Source organism: Panthera pardus, unplaced genomic scaffold (assembly GCF_024362965.1).
Source record: "Panthera pardus isolate Hobbes unplaced genomic scaffold, ASM2436296v1 HiC_scaffold_24, whole genome shotgun sequence".
In the NCBI taxonomy this organism is placed as follows: domain Eukaryota; kingdom Metazoa; phylum Chordata; class Mammalia; order Carnivora; family Felidae; genus Panthera; species Panthera pardus.
The window spans coordinates 31,523,406-31,543,239 of NW_026526810.1; the positions used below are offsets into that span (position 1 = coordinate 31,523,406).

Consider the following 19,834-nt stretch of genomic DNA (forward strand, 5'->3'; position numbering starts at 1 on the left):
AATTAAGGAGGGGCGGAAGCGGTGGAAGGGCGGGACCCAGGAAAGGCGGGGACGGACATGGGTGGGCGGGGCCTGGAGGAGGTGGGTCCCTTAGGCTCCGCCCGAACCCTGCGCAGATTTGGCGCCAAACGCCAAGGCCTCTTCTCGCGGGGGGAAAAAAAAAAAAATCTTCAGAATCTCGCGATCAACGCGGTTTGGCAGCTGTGTTAAGCACCGCGCCGTAGCCACAGCCGTGCGTTTGAGGTGAGAGCGGGCTTAAAGGCGTGGGAAGGGTTTGGGGGAAGCGGCGGCCTAGCGAGGCAGGTGGAGGAGCTGGGGTGCTTGGGGGGTCGCGGGGAGGGAGTGTGGAGGCTGTGATACGGACCTGGGCTGAGCGGGACTGAGAGCCCACGACCTGGTGGTGAGGAGGGCGGGCGCATTTACTTGTTTCCGTTTCGGGTCGGCTTGTGGTTAAACCCCGTTTTTCTGGCGGGAGGGAACGTGCATCAGATCGATCTTTATGCCGCCAGCTACTTGCTGTCCAGGGGTTTCTAAACGTAGGATGCGTCCTGTGAAATGTGGAATGAATGCGCAATGAATGCATGAATGAAACTGAAGTGAGACTAGCGGAGCGGGGATGGGAAGGATGAAGAGGGGTGGGATGGAAAGTTTAGTGTTTTTAGGGTGGTTAGCAAAGGAGGACATTGAGTCAGTCTGGTGGGACTCCCCTTTCGTCACGTTCTACTGTTTTGATAACTTGGATGAAGTTAGACATTGGAGCCCTAAGGGCCTGGGAACGATTGTAGTTTGGATATTAATGAACAAGCAATTAACATTGCTTCTTGCTACACTTAATATAGTTTGTGCCCTGCCATCAAACTCAGACTTCCCTGTTGATCTCCAAGGTGTGAACCCCATTTCTTCCTAGAGAAAATTAACTAGAATTGAACTTAACTTGAATATATTTATTGTAGGTAGGAAGCTACTTTAGATTACATGACCTCTAACTGCCTTTCCAGTTTTGAAAATCTGTGGTTATTGAACCTTATACGTTGTTTTGTGTTTATGTGTTTGTGGTCATTGAAATTTAGAATTGGAGAGACTTTAGGGATCCTGTAGCTCCGCTGGTTTTACGGTTTGAGGGAAGCTTTGGAAACTTTATTCCTTCATTCAGTAAATATGGAGCACCTGCTGTATACCAGCTTTGGGGATACAATGGTGCAGCACGTGGCATGTGACATTTTGAATGCTTATTATAGGAGGATTTAATTCCGGGAAATTGGGGTAGATTTATCTGAGGAGGTGATAATTGAGATCTGAAAGAGATAAGGAGTCTGGGAAGAGCCTTCTGGATAGGAAGCAGCTTTAGGAAAGGACTTGTGACCTGAGGGATATGGCTCTTTCAGGGGACTGAAAGAAAAGAGCATGCAGAGCGGTATGAAGTGAGGCTGGAGACGTAGGAAGGTGCCAACCCAGGGGCTTGGAGTTTTATCATTAGCTTCAGCGCAGCAGGAAGCTATTTAAGTATTTAAGCCAAGCGATCATGTGACTGGGTTTACGTTTTCAGAGCTTCAACCTAGGTGTAATAGGGAGAATGGTTTGAAAAAGGCCAAAGCGGGGGGCGCCTGGGTGGCTCAGTCGGTTGAGCATCCGACTTCGGCTCAGGTCATGATCTCACGGTCCGTGAGTTCGAGCCCCGCGTCGGGCTCTGTGCTGACAGCTCAGAGCCTGGAGCCTGTTTCAGATTCTGTGTCTCCCTCTCTCTGACCCTCCCCCGTTCATCCTCTGTCTCTCTCTGTCTCAAAAGTAAATAAACATTAAAAAAAAAAAATTACCAAAAAAATTACAAAAAATAAAAGAAAAAAAAAAGAAAAAGGCCAAAGCGGTTATGAGTAATCGAATAACCCAAGCAAGAAATGTGGGAAGCAGTTGTGGAGGTAGGGAGAAATGGGAAGACTGAACGGATGTTTAGGAAGAAAAATGGACAGGATATGTAGGATGGGGGAAGGAAGTATCAAAGGTGACTTACAAGTTTCTTATTTGCATACCTGAATAGATGTCATTCACTGAACTGGGAAAATTTAGAAGTTTGGTTTGTGTGCTTTTGAGAAATTTAAGAGCTGTAAAATGAGAAATAGGGATCTGGAGCTCAGATTTGATGCCTAGGGTAGAGAGATAAGAAAATTAGCCATCTAGGGCCCCTGGTGTGGCTCAGTTGGCTAAGCGTGTCGGACTTCAGCTCAGGTCATGATCTCTCAGTCCTTGAGTTCAAGCTCTCCGCGTCGGGGCTCTGTGCTGACAGCTCAGAGCCTGGAGCCTGCTTCAGATTCTGTGTCTCCCTCTCCCCTCCCACCCCCCCCCCCCCCCCCCCCCCCACTCGTGCTCGCTCATCCTCTCTCAAAAATAAATAAATGTTAAAAAAAAATTAAAGAAAAATTAGCCATCTACAAATGATTATTAAAGCAATGTGCATAAATGAGTGAAGAGGCTTGGATGGAGCCTTGAATGCTTACTGACCAGGTTAGGGGAAGATGAATCTGCACAGAAGATCCAGGAGGACTGTCCAGAGAGGGAGGAAAACCAGGTGAGTACTGTGTTTCAGAAGTCAGTGAAAACACTTTTCCAGAAAAAGGAACTGATCAAAAGTGTGAGATGTTGCTGAGGGGTCAAGTTAGATGGTACTGAAAAACATTCTTTCAAGTTACCAACCTGAGGATTATTTATTTCTCTTCTTTCAAAGGAAACCTTACCTAGAAGACCAGTATGTAAACAGGTTTTTTAAAAGCTGCTCTGGTTGAAGTGGGGGTGAGGTATCTGAACCCTGCCGATTTCACATCCATTTGGACCACAGTTTGAAACCCTCTGGAAAGTCAAAATCATCTTTTTATGATAAGGGAGACTCAACAGTTGAGGTAAAATGATTTTCTGGAAACCATGCAGTTATTAAGCGGCAGGGTCTACATTAGAACTCAGTTTTGGGGCTCCTGGGTGCCTCAGTTGGTTAAGCGTCCGACTTTGGCTCAGGTCATGATCTCGCAGTTCGTGAGTTTGAGCCCTGCATCAGGCTTGCACTCTGTCTCTTTCAAAAATGAACGTTAAAAAAAATTTTTTTTTAAACCTTAGTTTTTATTTATTTATTTTTTAATGTTTATTCATTTTTGAGAGACAGAGCGAGATGGAGTGGGGGAGGGGCACAGAGAGAGGGAGACAGAATCTGAAGCAGGCTCTAGGCTCTGGGCCCTCAGCACAGAGCCCGACGTGGGGCTTGAACTCATGAACTATGAGATCATGACTTGAGTGGAAGTCAGATGTTTAACCGACTGAGCCACCCAGGTGCCCCGGTTTTGATTTCTAACCCAGTTCTATTTTTCCTATAACCACTTTCTACTCTTTTCATGATACGCGTTTGAAATGTGGTTTAACTGACTGAAACACATGCATTTTGCTACAGGTAGGACTTAACTGTATAATAGATTACTTGGATGAATAAACATGTTTATTTTTTCTTGTAGAAGAAAAGATGCTGGAACCACAGAATGGCGTGATTGACCTACCAGATGATGAGCATGTGGACGATGAAACTTTTCCTCCTTTCCCACCTCCAGCGTCTCCACAGAGAGAAGATGGTGAGGGAGCTGAACCTGATGAAGGTCTGTATGGAGTTCCAAAAGAGTGCCCACGTTCTGTTATCCATCTATCAGCATAGAAATGAGACATTTTGTAAATGAGACTTGTAGTATTAAATCTTAATATATTTCACCAGAGTTAGAGAGAGGAGCACCTGTTCCTGTACCTCCAAAGAGAACAGTTAAACGGAATATACCCAGGCTGGATGCTCAGAGGTACATTTACTATTTCCTTAAACATTTGTACTTTTTCTTTACATTTTTTTTTTTTTTCCTTATATTAAAAACTTTTAGGGGGCACCTGGGTGGCTCAGTCAGTTGACCATCTGACTTCGGCTCAGGTCGTGATCTCACAGTTTATGGGTTCAAGCCCTACATCAGGCTCGCTGCTGTCAGCCCAGGGCCTGCTTCTGATCCTCTGTCCCCCTCTCTCTCTGCCCCTCCCTGGCTCACGCTCTCTCTGCCCCTCCCTGGCTCACGCTCTCTCTCAAAAACAAAATAAACATTTGGAAAAAAGCACCAACTTTTAGTTGGGCTGATGGGGGGATCAGTTCTTTCTAAAGACATATTTTTTCAGTTCAGCAGATAATATTTTTTCTTCTTACGGTTTTGCTTTCTCCTTGATGGCTCTAGCAAACTGGAAATTCAAAACCTATTTCTCTCTACAGATTAATTTCGGAGAGAGGGCTTCCGGCATTACGGCATGTGTTTGATAAGGCAAAATTCAAAGGTAAAGGCTATGAGGTAAGAAATGTCTGATTTTTGTTTTAGACCTTTGTTTTTTCAAATATTGGTAAAACTGTGGGCCCGTTACCATGTTCTGAGGAGTCTTAGAATGTGCCACAGATACTATCATTCATTGTATCTCTTGGGAAACTAAGATGTAGTGGAAAGGGCACTGCTTAAAGAATCAGAAACCTGTCTTACAGTCTAATTTGTGCCCTTGTATGGCTTTAGGAAAATCATCTCTAAGTCTGTAAGCTCTGATTTTATACTTTATAATTTCTAGGAATATAATTTACTTAGTCTACATTAAAGATAAATTTTAGGTTTCAGGAGAGCAAGGACTTTACCTGTATCAATCACTTACGTGTCCCTAAGATATGATACTTATCTTGTCATATGTGTCTGATTCATAGTAGGCATCAGTTAAGTTGTTGAAAAATGAAGACATTTAAGAACTGTTGATCACTGTCCAAATGTACGTTTAAAAAGTCTCCTGGGGCACCTGAGTGGCTTGGTTGGTTAAGGGTCTGACTTTAGCTCAAATCATGATCTCATGGTTTGTGGATTCAAACCCCACACTGGGCTCTGTACTGACAGATCAGAGCCTGGGGCCTGCTTCAGATTCTGTGTCTGCGCCCCCTCCCTGCCGTCCCTCTTACACTTGTGCACGCTCTCCCTCTCTCTCTCTCTCAAAAATAAATAAAATATTAAAAAATTAGAAAAAAGTCTCTTATCTTTTAAGTTTATTTATTTTGAGAGAATCCCAAGCAGGCTCTGCACTGCCAGCACAGAGCCCAGTGTGGGGCTTGAATCCACAAACCATGAGATCATGACCTGAGCCAAAGTTGGATGCTTAACTGACTGAGCCACCCAGGTGCCCCAAAAGTCTCTTCTCTCTGAATCATGTACAGTATAGATATGATTTTTTGCAGATATCTTTGTAAAGCTTTGTAGTTTATGAAGTATTTTCAAATATATTCTTTAATTCTCAACCTGTTGGGGTAGGTATTGGTTCTATTATCTAGTTATTAAGGAAATGGAGTTTTATTAGAGTTTTAAGTGTCCATTGCCAATAGTTAAAGGCAGAGCTTAGACTTCCCCTTTCATAGCCCAGCTAGAGTAATGTTAATACAACAGTGAGCACCATCTTGGTGTGGTATGTAGGATAATCGGAAAGAGGAAGAGGCTGGAAGGAGGCAGCTGTTGCACTACCAAGTTGATGATGAGTAAGGTAAAGATAGCCTGATAGGGCAGTAGTAGAGAGAGAAACAACATATGGTACTTAGACAATTGGATAGAAGGAGATTAAAAAAAAAAAGGGGAGTCAAAAATAGTCTCGGGGTGCCTGGGTGGCTCAGTTGATTGAATAAGTGACTTCAGCTCAGGCCATGATCTCGTGGTCCATGAGTTCGAGGCCCTCGTCGGGCTCTGTGCTGATGGCTCAGAGCCTGAAGACTGCTTCGGATTCTGTGTCTCCCTCTCTCTCTGCTCCTCTCCGCCCCCCCCCAAAGTAAATAAACATTTAAAAAAACTTAAAAAAAATCCCAAGAAGGGTGTCTGACTGGTTCGGTCTGTAGAGAGTGTGACTTTTGATCTTGGGGTCATGAGTTCAAATTCCACCTTGAGCATAGGGCTTACTTGGAAAAATAAAATTAAATTCAGTTAAAAACAGGGCACCTGGGTGTCTCAATCAGTCAAGTATCCGACTCTTGATTTCCACTTGGGTCATGATCTCTCTGTTCATGAGATCAAGCCCCACTTCTGGCTCTGAGCTGACAGCATGGAATGTGCTTGGGAGTCTCTCTCCCCCTCTCCTGCTCTTGTACTCTCTTGCTCTCTCTCTCAAAATAAATAAACAATGAAAAATAAAGTCAATTAAAAATCCCAAGATTTCAAACCTGGGAGGCTGAAAAATTGTACCTTTGCTCAGCTTCAGTGGATAGGAAGAGAGAGTAGAAGTCTGTGTCCTATTTTGGCACAAAACTAAATGTAAATCAGGATATTTTATCTTTTTTTAAATGTTTATTTCTGAGAGAGGGAGAGCCAGTGAGGGAGGGGCAGAGAGAGAGGGAGACAGGATCCAGAACTGGCTCTGCACCGACAGCGGAGAATCCAGTGTGGGGCTCTAATTCACAAGATGCATGGTCGTGATGTGAGCCCAAGTCACACGCTTAACTGAGCCACCCAGGCTCCCCTAAATCAGGATATTTTTTTATTTTTATTATTATTTTTTTTAACGTTTATTTATTTTTGAGACAGAGAGAGACAGAGCATGAACGGGGGAGGGTCAGAGAGAGGGAGACACAGAATCCGAAACAGGCTCCAGGCTCTGAGCGGTCAGTCAGCACAGAGCCCGACGCGGGGCTCGAACTCCCGGACCGCGAGATCATGACCTGAGCCGAAGTCAGCCGCTTAACCGACTGAGCCACCCAGGCGCCCCTAAATCAGGATATTTTAAAACATACCCATCTCAAAAAAAGGATGGGGGTGCCTGGGTGTCTCAGTTGGTTAAGCTTCCAGTTCTTGATTTCGGCTCAGGTCATAATCTCATGGTTGGGGTATTGAGCCCTGCATAGGGCTCTGTGCTGGGCTTGGGGCCTGCTTAGGATTCTGTCTCTCTCTCACACCCTCTCCCTCCCTCCCTCCCTCCCTCCCTCCCTCCCTCCCTCCCTCCCTCCCTCCCCCACTCTGCCCCTCCCTCACCCTCATGAATGTGCGTGCAAACACTCTCAAAATAATAATAAAACCATACCCATCTCAAAAAAAAAAGAGAGAAGGACACCTGGCTGGCTCAGTCAGTGAAGCATGGGACGAGATCTTGGGGTTGTGAGTTAAAGTCTCACGTTTACTTAAAAAAAAAGAGGGGCGCCTGGGTGGCTCAGTCGGTTAAGCGTCCGACTTCAGCTCAGGTCACGATCTCACGGTCCGTGGGTTTGAGCCCCGCGTCGGGCTCTGGGCTGATGGCTCAGAGCCTGGAGCCTGCTTCCGATTCTGGGTCTCCCTCTCTCTCTGCTCCTCCCCTGTTCATGCTCTGTCTCTCTCTGTCTCAAAAATAAATAAAAAAAACGTTAAAAAAATTAAAAAAAAAAAAAGAAACCAAAAAAAATCCCACCAAAACCTTAAAACCATACCTATCATTGCCCTTGTTGAAATTTTTGGGTTGTAATGATGAATTGGTGCTTTGAATTTAATGAAGTCTTCATCATTTTCATAATAAGTACTTTTTTAGCATAAATGAGTATCTGAAGGATAAAAATTTTGTGTTTTTTCACTGAGTGAGGGTAGGCTCTGAGAGTTTATGCTATTTAGTCTTCTGTACTTTGCCGTTGGAAATTCTTATTTTCTCACAAAGTTGAGTTCTTACTGCTTTTTTCTCCGTGTATGACTTAGGACATCCTACTGTATTTGGGTGTTTCCCTTCTTGTGACCCTTCCGTCTAACATGACGTTGTGAGGTGACTGACCAGCTACACCCAACAGTTGGAAAATAATCTTAGGTGATTGGATTAAAAGAAACCTTTTATATTTATTATCAGAATGAGAAGGATAACACATGCTCTTAGTATTACATGTTTAGTTACTGGTAGGCTTGACCACTGGCTGCTTAGACAAGATCAGGTAACAACAATAATAGCCGGTATCTGAGTGCATACTTTGTCAGGCACTTTACTTGTGTCACTTATTCCTCATAACCCTACAAAGTGTGTATAATATTATTCTTATTTTATACATGAAGAAGAAGGCATAGAGGTAAAGTGATTTGTTTAAAGTCACACAGGGTAGGGTGCAGAGTAGAGCATAGTTGATTTTACCTAGGGGTGGTAGAATTGAGATTTGAATCTATGCAGTCTGACCTGGAGCCTGTGGTTTTGACTACTCTTTTTTTTTTTTATTTATTTTTTTATTTTTATTAAAAAATTTTTTTGTGGGGGGCGCCTGGGTGGCTCAGTAGGTTAAGCGACCGACTTCAGCTTGGGTCATGATCTCACGGTTTGTGAGTTCAAGCCCCGCGTCGGGCTCTGTGCTGACAGCCCAGAGCCTGGAGCCTACTTCAGATACTGTGTCTTCCCTCTCTCTCTGCTGCTTTCCCCGTTCATGCTCTGTCTCTCTCTCTCTCAAAAATAAATATAAATAAATTATTTACAATAATAATAATTATTAATATAATCATAAATAAACAAATTATAATAAATATTAATAATATTAATATATAAATAGTATATGTAAATATATAATACAATTATATATAATGTATAATATATAATTATATAAATGTATACATAATGATAATAAATTAGACATAATGAACAATATAATAAAAATAAATAAACATTAAAAAAAAAAAACAGAGCCTGATGCGGGGCTCGAACCCAGGAACTGTGAGATCATGACCTGAGCTGAAGTCAGACGCCTAACCGACTGAGCCACCCGGGCACCCCTGACTACTCTATTTTAAAATACTGTTGGGTGGGGCACCTGGGTTTGTGAGTTCGAGCCCCGCATCGGGCTCTGTGCTGACAGCTCAGAGCCTGGAGCCTACTTCAGATTCTTTGTCTCTCCATCTCTTGGCCCCTTCCCTGCTCATGCTCTGTGTCTCTCTGTCTCTCAATAGTAAATAAATGTTAAAAAAAATAAAAAATACTATTGGGGCACCTGGGTGGCTCAGTCGGTTAAGCATCTGACTCCAGCTTGGGTCATGGTTTTGTGAGTTCGAGCCCTGCGTTGGGCTGTGTGCTGACAGCTCAGAGCCTGGAGCCTGCTTCGGATTCTGTCTGTCTGTCTCTCTCTCTCTCTCTCAAAAATAAATAAATGTTAAAAAAAAAAAATACGTTGAGAAGAAGTAAATATTTTATAGTAAAACCAGGAATTTAGAATTTTGTCATTCATTAGTTCAGTTTATTAAACTTTGTTTTTCATTTTCATTTAAAATTTTTAATGTTAAATTGAAATTTCATATACAGGTAGTGTGCTCTGAGAACATTTAAACTGTTGTTGCTAGTCTTTGTACTTTGCCCTTGGGATTTCTGAATATATTTTCACAGTGCTGAATTCTCAATACTTTGTTTTCTATATATGATTTAGGGACCTGTCATTTTGTTTAGTTATTCCTAAAAGATACCTTGACATATTTTATTAAAGCTTATTTTCATATGTTACTTTACAGTTCTGAAAAGACGCATGATTATCTTTTAACTTTTATTAAGTTTTCGTACTGTTTTTTTTTTAAAATATGTATCTAGTGCTCTTTCAGACTGCAGTTCTCTAAGCTCAATAAATATTTCTCTTAAAGTTTCTTCAAAAGTTTCTTAACCATATAAATATAAAATGACACCAGTGACTTTGGCATTACTATTCAATTCTAAAATCTGCTGACAAGGTCAGTTGTGAGAATGGATCTTCTATTTAGCATTTTTATTTTTATGTGCCAGGCTGAAGACTTGAAAACGCTAATCAGACACATGGAGCATTGGGCACATAGGCTATTCCCTAAACTGCAATTTGAGGATTTTATTGACAGAGTTGAATACCTGGGAAGTAAAAAGGAAGTTCAGGTAGGTGTGGAGATGATTATGAATATCATTCACAGTGCTAAATCCTGCCAAGTATGGATTCAGTTGAGGCTAAGTAGCTGTTTGCATTTTCATTTTCAAATCTCTCTCGGTAGAGAGAAAGGAAATTAATAGTACTTATTTGAAGAACAACCTTTTTGAAACTAAGAATTGAATAAATTATCATTTTCCCCCAAATGTTACTGGTGAAAGTATAAAAATATCTTTTATTTTCAGACTTGTTTAAAACGAATTCGACTTGACCTCCCTATTTTACATGAAGATTTTATTAATAATAATGGTAAGAATATAGGTTTATTAATATAATACTGCTTTAGAAATAGATTTAGTTGGGGTATGGGTAGATGAAGCACTGAGTTCTTCGTCTATATTGTGTATATAATTACAGTAAATAGGAATGAATTAAGATGCCTTGGTATGTGTTGTTTAATACTTGTTTCTTAAAGACATGACTGCAGTGCCATTAACAGATGTTGTAAAAATATATTTCGCCACAGAACTTGAGCTTTTGAGAAGTCAGGTGGTGACCCGTCGATCCTTTGTGGTGCTTGTTAATGAGAATAAATGACAAAATAGAGTGTTCATATACATATACACAACTAAGAAGGGGCTTTGGGGAATTAGAATAATTTGATGGTGAAATAGTTTACTTTTCTCTTAAGAGTACAGATGCTGTACATAGATGGTCCTTAACAATGGTTTGATTGAAATGATTTTTCAGCTGTATGATGGTACAGAAGTGATAGGCATTCAGTAGAAGCCGTACTTAGAATTTCAGATTTTGATTTTTTTCCTGGGCTAGGGGTGTGTGCTAGGACACTCTCTCGTGATGCCGAGCAACGGTGGCCACACTGCCCGGTCAGTCACATGATCATGAGGGTAAACAACCGATACACTGACAGGCATTCTGTTTTCTACTTTAGTACAGTATTCAATAAATTACATGATATATTCAGCACTTTATTATAAAATAGACTTTGTGTTACACGATTTTGCCTAACTGTAAGCTGGTGTGCATGTTCTGAGCATGTTTAAGGTAGGGTAGGTATATTAAATCCGTTTTGACTTTAAATATTATCAACTTAAAGTGGGCTCATCAGGATGTAACCCCATTGTAAGCTAAGGACGATGTCTATAGGATTTTAGTAAGACCTATGTGACTGTTCCTGGTATCGATTGCATTTGTTAGTTGTCCAATGCAACCATAGGCAGTCACACACATCAAAACATATGGTTCCTGCCGACAGGGTCTGTATAGTTATCAGATTTTCTGTGCGATGGCTCCATACATGTTTGTTTATTTTTGTCTTTTAAACTTTTAATAGATGTAGAAAATATAGGCTGCGTTTAGAATCCCGCGAAGTTATTTATAAACTGCTTTTAAAAATGTGAAGGATTGTGATTTAAATATTTTGGAAAACGGGGCGCCTGGGTGGCTCAGTCGGTTAAGCGTCCAATTTCGGCTCAGGTCATGATCTCACAGTTGGTGAGTTTGAGCTCCACACCGGGCTCCGTGCTGACAGCTTAGAGCCTGGAGCCTGCTTCAAATTCTATGTCTCCCTCTCTCTGCTCCTCCCCTGCTCATGCTCTTCTCTCTCTCCTTCAAAAATAAATAAAAACTATTAAAAAAATTTTTTGTAAATATGTTGGTAACATATGGTATGTGTCAGTGGCATGGGATTTGGTAAATAAAAAGGAATTAGTAACGACAGTCTATTCCACAGCACATACCACTGGGTTAGATTGTTCAGCACTTTTTTGAGTTGCGTAGTGTGTGCTAAAGTTTCAGGGATAAAGATGAATAAGTTCAGACCCCTTGGCTCATGGGCTGACAGACTAGTGAACGAGTGAGATATAACACTACCTCTGTTCTGATAGGTGCTAGAATTAGAAATATGAATAGGGCACAGGGTAGGGTGCAAAGGAGAGCATAGTTGATTTTACCTAGGGGAGGGGAAAGATTCACAGAGGACGTATCACAAGTCCTTTGAATGATACGGAGTAGAGTCCAGGCAAAGGTGATTTTGGAGAGAGGGACTCATGCAGAGGCATAAATTAACACAGGACTAGTCATGGAATTACAGGCGTGCTGAAATCCTGGGTTCATAGAAGAGGCCTATATCACACAGCCTTGTTGTATCTGTTTTCTTTGTATCCTAAGAGGATAGATTCCAAATCTTTTGGATAAGGGACTGTAACAGTACATGTTTTGAGCATTTTATTTGTTTTTATAATACATGTTAAATGGATATGGTAAATAGTGCACATTTTTATTTTCACCAAAACATTATTATGAGGTTTTAAAGTGAGAACGATATGATTGAATATTCTACTGTTTTGTTTTTTTTTTCCAAAAATCTTGTGCTGATACTTGATCGATGATTTGAAGGTGGGGTGTAGATACAGTATTTTCCCACCCAATCTTGGTTTTACCTTATTAAGATGCATGCAAACGGAAATAGAGTATCACACACCGCACTTCACAACTCTTGGTATCCCTTTTCCAATCCCATTCACTAATGCAAGGATTTTTGGTCGAAGTTTACAAGTAAATTGTCATCTACCTTTTATCAATCATTTTTCTTAAAAATTAACCAGGGGTTGGGGCGCCTGTGTGGCTTAGTTGGTTGGGTGACCAACTTCGGCCCAGGTCATGATCTCACGTTTAGTGAGTTTGAGCCCCGCGTCGGGCTCTGTGCTGACAGCTCAGAGCCTGGAGCCTGCTTCGGATTCTGTGTCTCCACCTCTCTCTGCCCCTCCCATGCTCATGCTCTGTCTCTCTCTGTCTCTCAATAATAAATAAAAAGTTAAAAAAAATTTGTTTTAAATCAGGGGTTATATTTTTATATTTTTGGGAGACATACAGTCCTATCACTCCTCTGCTCAAAGCCCTATAGTGGCTCCTTATTTCATCCAAAGCAAAAGCCAAAATCCTTATAATGTCCTACTTGGCCCTACAGTATCTATTCCTTACCCTGCCTCTTTTGCCTCTCTGACTGTATCATTTACAGTTTCCCACTCACACTGCTTCCACAACACTTGCCTCCTAGCTGTTCCTCCAACCTGCTAGGCGCATTTTTGTCTTAAGGCTTTTGCACTCTTACACTCTGCCTTGAACACGTCCTGTCTTTCCTGCCCCCAAGTCTGCATGGCTCTCTTACCTCCTTCAGACTGTGCTCAGATGTCAACTCAGTGAAGTCTCTGCAGCCACTTTATTAAAATCGTACTCCCACCCCCAGTCCTGATTCCTCTGTCCTTTTTTTCCCATAGCACTACTTCCCTTTAATAATTGTTGCATATTTGCTTATCTGGCAGTTGATGTGTGCCGAAACGATGGCATCCTGTAGCACATTGAATATTTGTCTTTAGCTTCTTTGCCACAGTGGCTTGCCTATGAATGTTGCAGTGAGTGAATTTCATGTGGGGGTCTAATTTTTTTACTCCCATTTTTATCAGTTGAAGCTCCATCAGTGATTCTGTTCCCATTGTTTTTCCACATAACATTGTATTAAAGAGGCCATTTACTGTTGAAGAGATCTTTCCTTTCATGACCCACAACACAGTAGTTCGATATGTATTTCATTATCATTAATTTGGAATCCTGTAAGCCATGGATGGTGAAGCATATTAGATATCCCAAAATTGCATAGTTGGTTCTAATACTTGTTTCTTAACTTCTCTAGCAATGTTTTCTGTCTGTCTTCCATCAATATTTCCTGACAAAGGAATGGATTTTGGTTTCTGGCCGCATTTTTTTTTCCATGTCTGGAAGGTCAAGTGTATTGCTTTTTGTCTTTCACTGTCAAGGAAGAAACCTCAAAAGGGATTTGGATTGTAAAATTAAATATCATATGATTTTAAACCACTGGAATAGTTGTACAGGTTTATCTTTGTCCTAAAATGTTGTGCTAGTTGTGATGGTTTTTACTACATTAGTTAATACCTCAAGGCACAATGTATGTAAATTCATATTTCAAATGGTCTTCTTGATGGAAATTTTTTTTGTCTACTTGTCAGATCAGAGGACGTTATTTTTTTTAACCCTGTGATGTGAATGATGTAGGGAGAAGGTGAAATGTCAGCTTTGCCGTTTTCTTAGTTCTTGCTTGTATCTCTGTTATCTCTGTCTACCTTCTCTTCTACATATTATTTTGCAGAAATATTTTTAAGCTATCACTTACGCATTTTGTATTAAAACTAGACAGTTTATTTAACTGGGCAATCAGAATCAACTCTGTGTCACAATATGCTGAAATTCAAAACATGAGCAAGGGCCCAGCTCTCCTACCCTTCTACAGGTGGAACTAACTGCTTGTCATATGGATAAATGATAATTTGTCACTGCCTGTCTTGAATTCAGTACGACAATTTTTCTTAATTCTTAAATGAAATATAAATGGAAGATACAATATTTACTTTCCATCCCACTGTGGATCATTTCAGGGGCATCCTACTTTGAGGATTATTGGTGTACAGGGCTTTAAAGCTTTATTAAGACTAGGGGCACCTGGGTGGCTCAGTTGGTTAAGTGCCCGACTCTTGATTTCAGCTCAGGTCATGATCTCATAGTTTGTGAGTTTGAGCCCCACATCAGACTTTGCACTGACAGCTTGGAGCCTGCTTGGGATTCTCTCTCTCCCTCCCTCTCTCTCTATCCCTCCCTCTGTCTCTTTCTTTCTCTGCCCCTCTCCCTTCCTCCTTCCCCCTTTCCAAATAAATAGGTAAACTTAAAAAAAAAAAAAAAGAATTTATTGACACTAATATAGAGAGCACTGAATTATTAGTCGGGTGCTTAACAGACTGAGCCACCCAGGCACCCGAGTTATTTTTTAAATTCACGTGGAAATATGTTCATAGATCTCTAAATTTCTATTCCTTTTCATTTTTTTTTTTTTAAAGATTTTATTTTTTTTTCAAAGTTTATTTATTTTGAGAGAGAGAAAGCAAACAAGTACAAGTAGGGGAGGGGCAGAGGGAGAGGGAGAAAGAATCCCAAGCAGATTCCACATTCCATGCTGAGCCCAGTGTGGGGCTCAGTCCCACAACCATGAGATCATGACCTGAGCTGAAATGAAGAGCCAGACACTTAACTGACTGAGTCACCTAGGCGCCCTTGGAAGATTTTATTTTATTAAAAAAATTTTTTTTTTTAATATTTATTTATTTTAGGGAGAGAGAGGGACAGAGCGCAAGCAGGGGAGAGGCAGAGAGAGCGGGGGAGACACAGAATCCGAAGCAGGCTCCAGGCTCTGAGCTGTCAGCACAGAGCCCGACATGGGGCTTGAACCCATGAGCTGTGAGATCATGACCTGAGCCGGAGTCAGATGCCCAACTGAGTGAGCCACCCAGGTGCCCCTGAAAGATTTTATTTTTAAGTAATCTCTACACCCGGTGTGGGTCTCAAACTCACAACCCTGAGATCAAGAGTTACACACTCCGCTTACTAAGCCAGCCAGGCACCCCTCCCTTTTCACTTTGTGTCTGAGTTTTATTTACCCTATTAAAAATTAGCTTAGGGGCAGGGCACCTGGGTGGCTCAGTTGGTTAAGTGCCCGGCTCTTGACTTCTATTCAGATCATGATTTCATGGTTTGTGGGATCCAGTCCCAGGTTGGGCTCTGCATGGAGAGTGAGGAGCCTGCTTGGGATTCTCTCTCTCCCTCTATCTGCCCCTCCCTCACACACATGCTCTCTCTCTCTCTCACTCTCAAAATAAATAAATATTTAAAAAAAATTAGCCAACATAAAATTACTACTGTGTATCATACAGACATTATAGTAAGCTATTAAATTGTTTTTGTCGGATGTAAAACAAGAATATCCTTTGGATTCTTTTAAGTTCTTTTATTAGCCCAAGCAGAAAATATTTTCTCATCATAACTAAGAACTTTTGCTTTGTCTTCTTGCATATTTTTAAACTAGTATTACCATTTGATTTGAAAGGTCTCTTTTTTTAAAATTTATTGTTCTTTTGTTGTAAAGATTTATATTTCTTTTTTTTTTTTTTTAAGTTTATTTATGTTGAGAGAGGGAGACTGAGCATGAGCAGGGGAGGGGCAGTGAGAGAGAAAATCCCAAGCAGGCTCCTCACTGTCAGTGCAGAGTCCAATGCGAGGCTCAAACCCACGAATCGTGAGATCAGGACCTGAGCCGAAACCAAGAAGACATGTAACGACTGAGCCACCCAGGTGCTCCCTCCTCTTACAGATTTTTTGTGGTTCAGTACTGTACATGTATTTTCTCTTGTTTATGCTTTCCTTTAATAACATTGTCTTTTCTCTAGCTTACTTTAAAAATTGAGTAATACATATAACATAGACAAGATGTGTTAATTGTTTATGTTATTGGTATTCAACAGTAGGCTATTAGCAGATAAGTTTTGGGGGAGGCAAAAGTTATATGTGGATTTTTGACTGTGCTGTCTATTGGCGCCCCTAACTACTATATTGTTGAAGGGTAATCTGTATTTGTAACATTCTCACACCTCAGAACAATTTGAAGAAACAAATTTGTTTCTTCAGATCTGGCGTCTTGTTACTTTAAACTGGTTTTCAACTAATAGCTGCATAAGCTCTTTTTCTAACTATGGATGTACTAACTTTGATTTCTACTCTAGATGAAGTAAGAGAAAATAATGTACATGATGTAACTGCTACCGAATCAGATCCCTTTTTGACAAGCTCATTGGAAAGTGAGAAGTTTGCTTCTGAGTCGAGTAGAAGCCTAACAGAAGAAGAACAACAGAGAATTGAGAGAAATAAACAACTGGCCTTGGAAAGAAGGCAGGCAAAGCTACTGAGTAATAGTCAGTCCCTCGGAAATGGTAAATTTTATGCTGGGTTTTATGTGCTACCATTAATATATCAGGGACATGTTAGAAATTTTAACTTCTCTACTACCTCCAAAATAAAATACCTCTAGGAATAGAAAAATCTGATACAGTATATTAAGTTTATGTATATCTGAGAGAGAGGCAATGCGTGTATGTATGTGAGAGCTATTTGGAATCTTCAAAGAATAAATGGAGTCCAGGATGGTTTTCTGGATAGCTGAGTACCTCTTGAAAAATTATTTTAATCACTTAAACTTGATTCTGAATCTTTCAAAAATATATTCTTCCCTGACTCCTTAAGGCATGTGACACATATTTTATCTGTAGGGTCATAATTACGAACGTTAATTATTATGGTACCTTCCTAAACATACAAAATGCCTTCTGTACCCTTTGAGGATTCAGAGCCATTTGCTATGACGTAAATAGGTCCTTAATTGCTTTTTATTGCATTTTGTCACTTAGCTGTCGGTTTGCTTATCAGATGCATTCCCTTTTTTAAAACTGTCTTAAATTTTGCTGTTGTTATTTTTTATTTTTATTTAATTTATTTTTTTAAGTTTATTCATTTTTCAGGGTGTCTGGGTGGCTCAATTGGTTAAGCGTCTGACTTTGGCTCAGGTCATGATCTTGCGGTTTGTGGGTTCAAGCCCCGCGTCCGGCTCTGCGCTGACAGCTCAGAGCCTGGAGCCTGCTTCAGATTCTGTGTCTCCCCCTCTCTCTGCCCATCCCATACTCTTGCTCTCTCTCTGCCTCTCAATAATAAATAAGTGTTTAATAAAAAAGTTTATTTTGAGAGACAGAGTTAGTGGGGGAGGGGCAGAGAGGGAGAGAAAGAATCCCAAGCAGGCTCCGCACTGTCAGTGTGGACCCCGATGCGGGGCTTGAACTCACGAAATGTGAGATCATGACCTGAGCCAAAACCAAGAGTTGGACGCTTATTGACTGAGCCACCCAAGCGCCCCAAAATTTGCTGTTTTTAAAATATACTGTGGGTTTGGAAACTTAGACAACCAAGTTTGTCAAAACTATATTTAAAAATAATGAAAATTGGTTTTGAATGCACGAAGGAGAATCACATATATCTTTCTCAGTTTCCAATGTAGTTTTCCTTTTGAAATGGGAAAATAAGAATTACAGTTAAGTGTTGAAGGCATCATGTTATAAAACAAGTTTCACCTAAGATAATAAAACTCTCAAGTGAAAATTTGTGTCACTACATTATCATTCTTTCCAATTAAAATGAATTTAATCTTCAGCTTTACAAATGGATATTTTATTACTACCAGGTGAAAAATTACATGAAGATACAACTCTCACTGATGGCAGTTCCTTGCTGTCATTATCAAAGATACCTGGCAATAAGCATTTTAAGGTTTATCTTCTATTTATAATATATGACTTTAAAATTTGGCCAAATAGATACAAGGATCCTAAATTTTCTTTGCTAGAGGTCACTTTGACATTTAGCTGTTTAGAGCATTTGGTTTTTATTTTTATTTATTTTTAAGTAATGTCTACACCCAGCCTGAGGCTTGAACTCAACCCCAAGATCAAGAGTTGCAAGGAGCATTTGATTTTTAAAAACGATTGTCTAGTAGTTATGATTTTTGAATGAAAATAGTTGCATTTGGCTGTGATTCAAGGTTTGAGTTCAAGACTTGCATTTTTGAGTGGACTTTGTACATGTATAAAAATGGCTGTTTTTAGAAAAATGATCATAGATTTCATTTCCACTGATGTAAGTTTGTGGAGAGATTTGTATTTATCAGGTAAGATTGGATCAGGTGCTTAGAAGGAGTAATTTCTCTTTCAGACTCATTAGCGAGCATACCCGGGGCAGAGACCATTGAAGAGGTTAATACAGGGGAAGATCAAGAGGAGGAGTCATCAAACAGATTTGACAAAGACATTCTCGAGAGTCCACACAATGATGCTGCTGCCAATGCTGTAAATGAAGAGGAGGAATTAAAAATAGAGAAAACACAACTGGACCAATCCTTTTAAAATGTATAGTGGTAACTTTATGCTTTATCTGGGAATGTCACTGAGGTTGGACAGGCCTCAACTAAGAGAAAAGCTGTTAACTTGCTATCCTCTAAGTTTTAGATTACTATGTATTTTGTCTACTCGGTGTGAAAATCCTCATGTAGTAAGACTTTCACAGATTCCTGTTTAAAATCTGGTATTATAATTATACTCGTTTCTTATTTGAGTTGATTTATTCCCTTTAGTGTTTTTATAGATATGACATGAAAACGACTAGGAGTTAATAAGCACCTTCTGCTGCTAGTGTGCCATTGAATGTTTCCTTTTCACACAATTGGGTGTTTTTAAGATGTAAATATATAATGAATATTAATGTCTTTTTAAAAAAGAAATAGAAGTCTTACAAATTGTCTCTAAAGGCTTTATGAAAGTTTCTCATTGCTGTTTAGTTCTTCAATGTACACTTCTGGTAAAATGTTTAAAGTTTTATATGTGCTTATGTATATTTTGAGGAGTCACTTTAATACTTAAAGCATCACATGAAAGGCTGACATATTGTCTGGCCTGCGTGGGTGCTAGGGAAGTTCCAGTGCTCCTTGGTACCTTAACAACTGGTGGGAGAGAAACTTGCAAAGTATCATGGGGAACACATAGCACCTAGGGAGGACTCACAGAACACCTTTGAGTTGGTGGATGAGAGTCCAAGGATTGAGAAGAACATGTCCAATAATGATACAGAAATGAAAATCTAGAAAATAAGGAAGACTGAGGCATGGCAAATATGAGGCTACAAGTGTTAGGACCTGATGGTAGGTAGACCCAATTGGAGTTTTTCCTGCCTGAGTTTATCAGCTTGATAGAGGGGTAAGTTACAGATAAGGTACCATGTTGATAACCAAGTTTATGATTATTTTTTTTAAGTTTATTTATTTTGAGAGAGCATGAGCTGGGGAGGGGCACAGAGAGGTGTGGGAGAGAATCCCAAGCAGGCCCCATGCTGTAAGGGCAGAGCCCCATGCAGGGCTCTTCCGTATCACAAACTGAGATCATGACCTGAGCTGAAACCAAGAGTCGGCCACTTAACTAACTGAGCCACCCAGGTACCCCTAAAAAA

The 19,834-nt window shown here is 40.4% G+C and overlaps 1 protein-coding gene and 1 non-coding gene across 5 annotated transcripts; both read left to right on the forward strand.

Moving 5' to 3' along the window:
- The first annotated feature begins 149 nt into the window (after positions 1–149).
- On the forward strand, positions 150–19,138 carry TIPIN (TIMELESS interacting protein). 4 transcript variants are annotated; one of them, XM_019441724.2, is made up of 8 exons: positions 150–243; positions 3,492–3,629; positions 3,743–3,821; positions 4,274–4,349; positions 9,760–9,882; positions 10,117–10,180; positions 16,516–16,722; positions 18,548–19,138. In XM_019441724.2, the coding sequence occupies exons 2-8, from the start codon at positions 3,500–3,502 to the stop codon at positions 18,736–18,738; spliced, it is 870 nt and encodes a 289-aa protein (XP_019297269.2). In that variant the 5' UTR covers positions 150–243; positions 3,492–3,499; the 3' UTR covers positions 18,739–19,138. The 4 variants fall into 4 exon arrangements, with proteins under 4 accessions (XP_019297269.2, XP_053744910.1, XP_019297268.2 ...); XM_019441723.2 differs by lacking the exon at positions 150–243 and adding an exon at positions 2,362–2,563; XM_019441725.2 differs by lacking the exon at positions 150–243 and adding an exon at positions 2,872–2,891.
- On the forward strand, positions 11,057–11,192 carry LOC128773350 (small Cajal body-specific RNA 14). Its single transcript, XR_008417616.1, has one exon. It is a non-coding gene; the product is annotated as a small Cajal body-specific RNA 14 (non-coding RNA).
- Positions 19,139–19,834: the final 696 nt, after the last annotated feature.

Coding starts and splice junctions, on each gene's coding strand:
- TIPIN (XM_019441724.2), top strand. CDS start 3,500: ATGCTGGAACCACAGAATGGCGTGATTGACCTACCAGATGATGAGCAT. Junction 9,883..10,116: donor GAAGTAAAAAGGAAGTTCAG/GTAGGTGTGGAG, acceptor TTTTATTTTCAG/ACTTGTTTAAAACGAATTCG. Junction 10,181..16,515: donor AGATTTTATTAATAATAATG/GTAAGAATATAG, acceptor TTTCTACTCTAG/ATGAAGTAAGAGAAAATAAT.